The sequence below is a fragment of the Penaeus vannamei genome, chromosome 20 (assembly GCF_042767895.1).
Source record: "Penaeus vannamei isolate JL-2024 chromosome 20, ASM4276789v1, whole genome shotgun sequence".
NCBI lineage: Eukaryota > Metazoa > Arthropoda > Malacostraca > Decapoda > Penaeidae > Penaeus > Penaeus vannamei.
The window spans coordinates 11,151,071-11,162,145 of NC_091568.1; the positions used below are offsets into that span (position 1 = coordinate 11,151,071).

The 11,075-nt window shown below is 38.5% G+C and overlaps 1 protein-coding gene across 1 annotated transcript in view; it reads left to right on the top strand.

The window, feature by feature from the left end:
* Positions 1-4,333: 4,333 nt before the first annotated feature.
* The window catches only part of LOC113800264 (alpha-(1,6)-fucosyltransferase-like), a 10,849-nt gene continuing 4,107 nt past the window's right edge, over positions 4,334-11,075 (top strand). The window contains exons 1-8 of the mRNA XM_070134994.1: positions 4,334-4,449; positions 5,137-5,180; positions 6,410-6,578; positions 6,868-7,036; positions 7,286-7,472; positions 7,718-7,955; positions 8,280-8,456; positions 10,594-10,744. Of these exons, the coding sequence (XP_069991095.1) occupies positions 4,349-4,449; positions 5,137-5,180; positions 6,410-6,578; positions 6,868-7,036; positions 7,286-7,472; positions 7,718-7,955; positions 8,280-8,456; positions 10,594-10,744 (1,236 nt within the window). The 5' untranslated portion in view covers positions 4,334-4,348. The remainder of the gene's footprint in view (positions 4,450-5,136; positions 5,181-6,409; positions 6,579-6,867; positions 7,037-7,285; positions 7,473-7,717; positions 7,956-8,279; positions 8,457-10,593; positions 10,745-11,075) is intronic.

Here is an 11,075-nt window from a genome sequence, read left to right on the forward strand (position 1 = left end):
TAGACCAATCAGTAAATCAAGTTGCGTCTTTGGAAAGGTTAGCCACCGGAAGGCTCTGTTCATCAAACATTACACTGTGGTACTGGGAGGCAAATGGGTAGCTACAGGCTTCCAGCATACCCAGCAATGCTTTGTAAGTCAGCCAGGATGCCACCTATTGATTTCTTTAAGAAACTAACCTGGTATTGGTTGTAGTAAAACCATTGACGACAAGCTTCATCTGCCATCAATCAGTACTAAGACGCCGTTGGTGACCGAGAACCATTCCATTCCCTGGAACAAGGGCTTTGACTGGGAATGGTCGTAACTGAAGATTAATACCATACCCCCAAGTAGAACCTGTAGCACGGGATGCAGTTTCTCTTACCCAGGAGATGTTTTGATGAATGTAGTTGAATAAACAGATAAATGCGTAGTGTATATATGCGTGTTATATGTCATATAATTATATCTTTAATACAATCCTAGCCCTAGTCAGTGTATCATATATCATATTTCTAGTGAAGCATTTCTAAAACAATATTGGCTCAACATTTTTATCATTCATTTATGAATCATTATCATTATTGTCCTTGTTCTTATTCTTGCTATTATCTTTCCCATTGCCTCTGTTTATTGTCATCCCGAGACTTCCAATTGCTTGTTGCTCTGTCTCGTGCCTGGCACCTTCCTTCATCCTACTTCATCCTATACCCACTTTTTTTCCTGCCTCTGATCCTCTCTTCCTCCCCTTACTTCTCTTGCTCCTCCTCCTGCTGCTATTTCTGCTCCTCCTCCTCCTTCTCCTCCTCCTCCTCCTCCTCTTCCTCCTCCTCTTCCTCTTCCTCTTTCTCCTGATGAGTTTATTAGGGAAACAGGAGGGACTGTAGAGGACCAGCATGGAAGGGAGAAGGGCTTATGAAGGATTAAGGGAGAAGTTGAACGAGAGAGGCGGAGGAACTGTTGAGGGACAAGAGAAGAAGAGGAAGAGAAAAAGAAAAATTGGAAGACTAACGATAATAATGATAATGATAATAATGATAATAATAATGATAATGATAATAATAATGATAATGATAATAATAATGATAATGATAATAATAATGATAACGATAATGATGATAATGATAATAATAATGATAAAGATAATGATAATGACAATGATAATAATAATGATAATGATAATGTTAATGATAATGATGATAATAATGATAATGATAATAATAATGATAATTATGATAATAGCAATGATAATAATACTAATGATCAGGACCGCCGACAGGGGGGGGGAGTAGCCGGGGCAACGACCCCCGGGGCCCGAGCCTCCGAAAAAAATTACTGGTCGCTTATTTGAGCCCAAGAACAACTAACAACTATGTATTGCTCTGAGGATCTTTTGCACATTGCCGGTTGCAGTTGCCTCAGCAGAAAGGTCTTTTAGCAAACTGAAGCTAATCAAAAATTTTATTCGCAATATCATGACGCAAGAGAGATTAAATGACTTGGCGATATTGAACATAGAGAGCAAACTCACAAGAAAAAAAATATTTTAGCGCTGTGATAAATGCCTTATAAAGGCTCGGAAAGCAATGCTGTACATGACTTAAACATCGGTGAATATTGTAACAATAGCCAAAATTTTGCTATTATCGATAAAATAAATATAAGGAAGTGGTTCAAAAAATGTGCAATCTTCTGCCAAACTAGCGATATTTTAAAAGATATGTGACATTAGTTCTTGATTGAAAGTTCGAGTAAGATACAGTTTATATTAACATAAAAGTTTAAGGAGAAAATGGGTGTTTCCTATTTGAAAAGGGCGTTTCCCAGCTAAAAAGGATCTGTTCTTTGCTCGGGCGCCCTCGCCGCCGATAACAATGATAATGATAATAATGAAGATGATAATACTAATATGCTAATTATTATCACCATTTTTAATGAGAATGATAAAGAGGAGGAGCATCGATGAAAAGTCACACTAAGGTTTTTAATTATCTTGTAATGTCATCACTTTGACCATTGACATTTAAAATGCTAATTAGAGCCACCTACTCCCTAGCCACTTAATGTTCAGCATAAAATTTTCTTTCCACTAACATCGCACAGCCTGAATTACAAGCATCGATGCCACTCGCTCACAACCCTGAAAGTGTGCCATAAATCGCACTCGATTATATTGCGTGTTTTTGAGATGTTTTACTCAGATGGCAGTTGTAAAAAGTTCAGGTGATTTGAAGTTAACTCAATTATATGTATATATATATATATATATATATATATATATATATATATATATATATATATATATATATACATTTCATACATATGTATATATATACATACTGTGTATATATATACATTGCGTGCGTGTGCGTGTGTACATGTGTACACAACATACACACACACATAAATATGTCTGTGTGTATATATATGTATATATATGTATGTATGTGTATCTAACTTTCCATGTGTGTACATGAATATATATGTATATGTATATATATATATATATATATATATATATATGTATATATGAATACACATGTATTTATATATATGCATATATATATATTTACATTTATATATATATATATATGAATACATTTTATACATCTGTATGTATATGTCTACCTGTCTATATTTCTATCTTTGTATGTGTCTATTCTTGTATATATAAAAGTATATATATGTTTATATATGTATGTGTGTGCGTATTTACATGCATATATATATATATATATATATATATATATATATATATATATATATATATATATATATATATATATATATATATATACACACACACACACACATATACGCACATATATATAATGTATGTATATATAGATATATAAATAGATATATACATTGATAGATACATAGATAGAGACATGGATAGATACATAGATAGAGACATGGATAGATACATAGATTTATAGACAGATTGATAGTTGGACAAATACGCAAACATAGATAGCTAGATATATTAGTGTAACTAAAAAAGGCTTAAAGATGTGTTGAACTATTGTCAGTTTGTTGAATATCGTTAAAATGATAAATGAAATTCCTTTACTGGGATCTTGGTGTATAATAGATTTCTGGGGACAATGGTTATGGATTCGAAATAGCTGCTGTTCATTTTTTTTTTTTCTTTTTTTTTTTTTTTTTTTTGGTCGTGTTCGGAGAAGCAGTTCAAATTCGGTCGTTTTTTTCACCTCTCGCAATAAACGTGCCGGAAATTTATTCGTTTGGAGATATCACTGTAAAGGAGATGCAGGATTCAGCCTTTTTGGCGATAGTATCCTGCTCTTGGACGATGTTCAAGAGAGCGCGCGATGTCTGAGAGGCAGACGTGGGTTTGCAAGCACGTGCAGGCTGCAGAAACTCAAGAAAAAAACAGTTTTGCTGGAAATGTGGAATAGTCACAGGGCTATGAGGTAAAACGACCCGTGGATAGACAAAGAGTGGGGAATCAAGAAACAAATGGCATCACCTTTGGCCATCGGCATCCGACAATCCTGTCCCTAAAACGTAACAAACGTTCAAGGTGACATTGTGATATGATATATATATATATATATATATATATATATATATATATATATATATATATATATATATACTTAGTCTATTTACATTACACACACACAAGAACTGCACAGTTCCCTGTTTAAAAACGCTTGGATCGGCAAGCAAGACTTGTTCAGTGATGCCAAACATGTGGAAGTGGCTTCCTATAAAGTACAAATCATAACAGTCCTTGGAGAGCATATAGATATCAAAATAATACACAACATACACAATCGGCTTTTAAAAGCAATAGACAAGTATTCCCATCAACAATTTCGGGGAGTGATAACAAACCTAATTTATAACTTAACCTAACTTAAGCATTAGTCGAGGGTGGAGTTTATTTCATTGGCGGTTGGTAACAGTTTGAGCGCGCCTTTCAAAACAACTGACAAGCTAGCGCTGTATCAAGATGGAAGATGAGTAAATAAATCTACTCTAACATCTTTACAAAGTGCAATATTTTCTCCTATAAACATATACAGTACCTCTAAAACAGTGATATACACTTCCGACTGGCAACCCTTACACTTTGACGCGCTATCAAAACAAATAAACACCGCTGAATTCAAATGTAGGCCTACCCATTTCCATATATACGATTTTATTAAATTGAAAATAACAATCACCGAATACAATGTCAACAGAAGAATGTTGCTAGAATTTTTCAGACTTTTTCACTTGAAATATTCTCTCCTTCATTGAATATTAAGGCGTTTTAATCAAGGAAAGTATTATAGAACATCGGACAGTTAACTAGATGAAAGAAGACTAATCCCATATACTTCATTACAAGATGGCGCTTGATAAGCTGAAAAAGTTGTTGGTTTTCGCCTTCGTCTTCGTGCAGCTCTACTGCTCGACAGTTCTGGTCTTTATTGGCACAAATAGGAGCAGGTTAGTAAGCATGTGCAGACGACGTGGTGGGTGAATGGGTACATGAAGTGAGTACATGTACATTTACGTAAATATGGAAAGTGTGTGAATACACCCCAACTTTACACAGCAAGTACACAAGTGCGTGACTACACCCAGGGAATGCATGCAGTAAGCACGCACAATACACGTTGGGTACATAATGGTAAGTAAATGAGGAAACTCGGGGAGTATATAAAGTGGGCGAGTACATACAGTGAGTACGTAGAGTCGTGCATGGTGAATACATCAAGAGAGTGATTTCGTAAACTCAGTGAGCCCATAACGTTAGTAAGTACACACAATGAGTACTTTATTCAAAGTGAGTATACATAATGAGTACATACAATGACTAATATATATATATATATATATATATATATATATATATATATATATATATATATATATATATATATATATATATATATATATATATATTTAATGTGTGTGAGCTCACACAATTAATACATACATTATAGGTGAACATAGAGTAAATAGTATGTATAAAATGTAATTCACAAAGTACACACCATAAAATGAATGAATGAGGAATACACAAACATTGAACATAATGAGAACATGCAATAGATATTTAAACAGGCGAGTGAGTACATGCAGTAAATGTACAGTGTGAGTGAATAATGAGTTCGTTTTTCTTCAATCCAGAGTTTCGCCATCATGGGAGCGGGCGGAAGACGGTTCCCTCTCAGGTGAGAATATGTAGGCCTACCTGTGCAGTATATAGAGAATCATGAATATTAATGATTGTAATATGAATTATGGATTATCATGATAATGATCATGGTGATTATGATAATGATAGTAATCATAATCATCTCAGTAATCTTGATGTTGGTAACGGCATCTGATAACACTGTGGACTTTGTCAGGAAATTGCTGTGTAGCAAAATTGTCTCAAAAGGAATACAAAAGCAGGCATGACTATGTAGCCAAATATGTTCATTGGAGGCTTTGCGAGAAGTATCTGTTTGAACAGGTATTGAGAGCAGATACCAGGTGTCTGAGAGCATAAAGATTTCGTTTTAATTCCATTTGTTATAATGAATATGCTTTGCTGTGACATACTGTTTTATTTTGCTACTAAATATCCCCCTGTGTGCAAGGAATGTCCGGGGTTACCATCCACTGGCAGTGCATAGGATCGAACCCGGGTCAGCAAGATTGCTAGACCAGCACGTTGCCATTGCACTGCACAGGAGTTGAAAGACTTATAGGATTTGCAATCTAATGCAATTAAGTGATTGATGCTTGGAGACCAGACATTGTATTAATTAATGAACAGAAGAAAGAGATTATAATCACTGATGTCGCCATACCTGGGGATGTACGAGTGAACCATAGAGAAGTGGAAGGAAATGTGAAGTATAAGCCATTAAAAGATGAGATAACAAAAAATTAAGCAATAAAGAAATTCACTGTCATCAACATATTTGTAGGAGCATTATGAGCGTTAACAACCAAGTTCGAGATAATGATAATAAATGATAAAAGCAACAGTAATGACAATAATGATAATAGTAAGTATGGTAATAATTATAAAAATGATAATAACAAAATATTGGTGATGATGAGATGGTGATAATGATAACGATAATAAAGACAATGGTAATAAAAGCAACAGCAGTAATAACAATAACAATGATGATGATGAGAATATTCTTAATGATAATGACAATGACAATTTTAGTAAAACCACAAGAATAATGATAAAAAAATATGAGTTGACGTAAGAGTCTCTACTACTCCGTACACAATACTACTTAGTATGTATATTTGGATATGCCTATCATAACAGACCGGCTTTCGACACAAGACCTACAAGTGGCCGTCTGAGGGGCACCGTATATGTCGTGAATATCTGCTTGCATGCATATGTATGTTGCGGATATGTTAACCCAATAGCCACGTTTCATTTCAGTTGCATCTGACCAGACGCCAGAGCCATTGGTGGAGGCCGAGCAGATGCGTCGACAGGTGGGAAGAGACGTGCGTTACACCTGGCAGTTCTTGAAATTCCACCTAAGGCATCTTAACTCAAGCAACGCCAATCTTGGTACCGATCTTGATGAACTGGAACATTACTTTCGGTACTACACTCTCGCTGCCAGGAGTAATCTGTCTTAATCCTTTATGTACCAGAGATGCAAATGATGAAGATAGATGATGAAGATAACAAGTATGATAAATAGACAATAAACTTGTAGAACGGACAAAGCAAGTCCTTTTCGAGTTGTGGAATCCTATTATCATTATTCCAACTCATTCGAAAGTAACATTTGTTTTTCCAGTCTTATAATTCCAAAATGAACCACACTAAGAGACGTCCAGATGTGGTCGGATGAGTGAGAGACGTTACCGAGTCCCAACTGTTTTCAGAGTGACCTCCTACGACCTCACGCGCCTTGGCGAGGTCGGCGGGTTTCAGCACTGGGGAGAGGAGGAGGCCGCCGCCCTCAGCGCCCTCGTCCAGCACCGGCTGCGCGTCCTGCAGAATCCTCGCGATTGCGCCTCCGCCAAGAAGATCTTTTGCGACTTTAGAGTTGCCGTAAGTATTGTGGTTACATGAGTTATGCTCCTCTGCCGCGTCGTAACCTGACAAAACGATAACGTTTGGAGATTTTTTTCTTCACAAAGGAAACTACTGTGATTTGAGATTACACAAAAAATTATCAACAGTGATGCTACAATTGTATCCCTAAAAGGAGTTGCAGAAACAGATGAAGGCCAGTGTTTAGAGAAAATCCCTCTAAATTCTAAGACACTGTCTCGCGTCTTTAAAATATGGCCATTTCAGGGGCGAGGGATAGGGAGCCAACTACACCACCTGAGCTACTGTTTCCTGGCGTCATATGGCACTCAGCGGACCTTGATTCTAGATACGAAGAATTACAATGGCAATCCCGAAGGACTCGAGACGTTCTTCCTTCCTCTCAGCGACACTTGCACAAGTTACGACAAGTCTCAGATGGTTCCTTGGCCAGGTGAGAGGTGTTGATGGTTGTCTTGCTGTGATGAAAGGGGCAGGAGCCTGTTACACTTGGCAGTAGGCTGCTCAATGCCTTAATGTTACTCTGTAATTTTATGACGAATATAGGACTGCACAAAACGTTCAACAATGACATATGCATCAAATAGGGAATTGTTATATAAGGTAAAGGTTATCAAGACAATCTTTGGAGCTGATAAGATTCTCATAGGAATCAACTTCCTACGAATCTGCTTGCAGGAAAGAAAGATTCGCTCGTGGTGCGTTTCCCGAGTATGGACAGACCGAATCCGAGGCCGAACTATTTTCCAAAGTCAATCCCGAAGGACATTTCCGAGCGTCTGGTGCGCCTCCACGGAGATCCTTTTGCCTGGTGGATGGGCCAGTTCTTCAAGTACGCCATGAGGATGAACAAGGATTTCCAGGATTACATTGATAACCAAGCGCGAGAAATGGGTTACGAGTCTCCTATTGTAGGGTGAATATTCCCAAGATTGACATTTGACATATGAATGAGGTTCATACGCCACGCATAAACGTTGGTATAAACACCCGTCGTACTTATCAATTAAAAAACAGCAAAGGCAGATTTAACTTGGGTATCAGCCAGTGGTCTATGGAAGGCTTCCCCTTATTATATGGTCTTCCATAGATTGCGTTGTAATTTTGTCTTTCAGCTTTAAGCTGTATATTTATGTTATTTGACTTCGAGTATTCCTTTTGGTGCTGCCGTCTTCTGAGTTTTCAAATCGAACGCTATTTTCTCTATACATAGAGGCTGTTTTACTTCCCCACATTTCAGCTTGCAGATTCGACGGTCTGACAAGCTGATAAGAGAGGCAGTTTACATTGACCTCAGTGTGTACATGCAAGAAGTGGATGAATTCTACAAACAGCTGGAGTTGCGACAGCCTGTTGCTCAACGGAGGATCTTCTTGGCCACAGACGATCCAAAAGTAATTCCAGAAATAAATAAGAAGTAAGTAGGGAAACCATATGTAGGAAGAGTGACATACAGATTTATAAAGGCAAACAGGGAAACAGAAGGGGAAAAAGAAATATAAAAGATGAGTGGAGAGAGAAAAGGAAGACTCACGTAGACCTCACGTAGACAGACGCACAAAAATTCGGTAAACAGATAGATTGAAAAATCAGTTCATGATTAGATATGTGACTTTTTAAGGATGTAAATCCCTGATCATCCGACTGTTGCCAGATGTCTATGGTAATTGATGTATAGCATCTAACTTCAAACAGCTGCACACAAAAAGACGTGTGAGTAGTCCTCCTTGCTTCTAGAGCTTTACTCTCGGTACGTTATGCTCAGGGTTTTTCTAATTAGCGGATAGTGATATATTTTGACACAATCATTGTAATTGCAAAATTAGATTGTTTAGTTTTCATCACGTGATGGAAATCATGTCCGATGCTTGGCCTCAACATTGTTTTTTATGCGTGAGATTACTCCTTGTGGGCTCACTCAAGCCTGTATAACCTGCCGGATGGACTTACTGTGAGCCAAGACTCACGCTCTACTGCAGTTTCAATTCGAGACGCGAAGCCTTAGCCTTCTCTTTGGCCACTGGATCCTTCAGCTCATTCGGGAGCAATCCTAACGGATGCAGTGTAGCATACATTGTTCATTTCGACAGGTTGCATCACAATGGAGAATATTGCTACCACATCAGTATAACATCTGCTATACTGATGTTATATGATATTTGCGGAAGGGTATTGAAAGGGTTGAATTGAAGGCCTCCGACTGAGGCGCGGCCAACATTTTGATAATGGCCTTGAAAGGCGACCCCGACAGACCTCTCTTTATTGGTTCACTAATCAGACCTGCTCAAATGTCTCCATACAACAACAGCAGAAACACTGCAAACTTGGCCCTCAACTGTTTTGGCAAGGCATGAAGAGAGATGCTTCTTTGGCACTGGGATAAGAACGATGCCAGCCTTTTCTAGGCTAGGAACTGGAGAAATCTTCCACCTTTATGTAGCGAGTTACTTTTTACACACAATTTTCATTCTTAGGCCCGTACTTTTAAAACCTTCGCCAGTGCTGGCGTTCGCCTGGCGAAGCTACGCCAGGCGAACCTCTGAGTGAGGGAGGCCTTACTTTTAAACCCAACGTTCGCCAGGGCGGGCGAAGGGATCGCCAGGCGCTAACATCTTGCATTCCCGCTAAATCTAGCGCAAATTTGTTTACATCTGCAGTGCACATAACATAACCTAAACTTAATTATTAACCTCGAGAGAAGACGAAAATGTTGTTTCCGCAATAGTCTCACTTTATACTATAACAAAGGAGTTAAAATTTAACTTTATGCTATATCAAAGAAGTTGAAAATATCTTTATACTATAACAAAATTAACTTTATACTTTATGCTATACTATACTATACTATACTATACTATACTTATACTATAACAAGGTTAACTTTATGGCCCGTACTTTTAAAACCTTTTGCTTTTTCTCGCGTTTTTTTTTATTCGCCGAAGCGCTAGATTTATCAGGAATCCAAGATGTTAGCGCCTGGCGATCCCTTTCGTTCGCCAGGCCTGGCGAACACCTGCCTTGGTTTTAAAAGTAAGGCCTCCCTCACTCAGATGTTCGTTTGGCGAAGCTTCGCCAGGCGAACGCCAGCATTGGCGAAAGGTTTTAAAAGTACGGGCCTTAGTCTTGTACTTGTTATTCTCGTTATCCTTTCCATTATTTTTATTAGTGTAATTGTCATAAAAATTTAATTCTTTTCATAATTATCATTGTTATCATGACTAGCAGTATGGTTATCATCACCATCATCATAATCATCCTCATCATCATCATAGTAGTGTCATTTCCCAGTTATAATCATCCTACCAATACCTTCATTATGATTGCTATCATTACCTTGCCATTGGTGATGATAGCAACAATAATGATACTAATAAAAACGACTATGACGATAGTAATGATCATGGTCCCTGGCAGATGATAATGACGAAGAAAGTGCATCTGCTACTGACGATGTATAGAAAACGAGGATAATCACAAAACAAAGATAGAGTAATACCAGTAAATTACAATAAAATCATCCGTGACGTAACACATTCCAACCCCCTCCTTCACAGGTACCCGGAGTACAAGGTCGTGTACAACTCGGCCAGTGTCGACTCGACGCGCTTGAACCAGCGGAAGAAGAGTGAGAGTGTGAGGTATTTCTTCGCTGATGTTTACTTCCTCTCGCGGTCCGACTTCCTCGTCTGCGGGATGACCTCCAACGTAAGGAAGAGGGAGGGAGGGAGGGAGGTAAAGAGAGGGAGGGAGGGAGGGAAAGAGAGAGAGAGAGAGAGGGAGGGAGGGAAAGAGAGAGAGGGAGGGAGGGAGGGAGGGAGAGAGAGAGAGGGAGGGAGGGAGAGAAAGGGTCCGACTTCCTCGTCTGCGGGATGACCTCCAACGTAAGGAAGAGGGAGGGAGGGAGGGAGGTAAAGAGAGGGAGGGAGGGAGGGAAAGAGAGAGAGAGAGGGAGGGAGGGAAAGAGAGAGAGGGAGGGAGGGAGGGAGGGAGAGAGAGAGAGGGAGGGAGGGAGAGAAAGGGTCCGACTTCCTCGTCT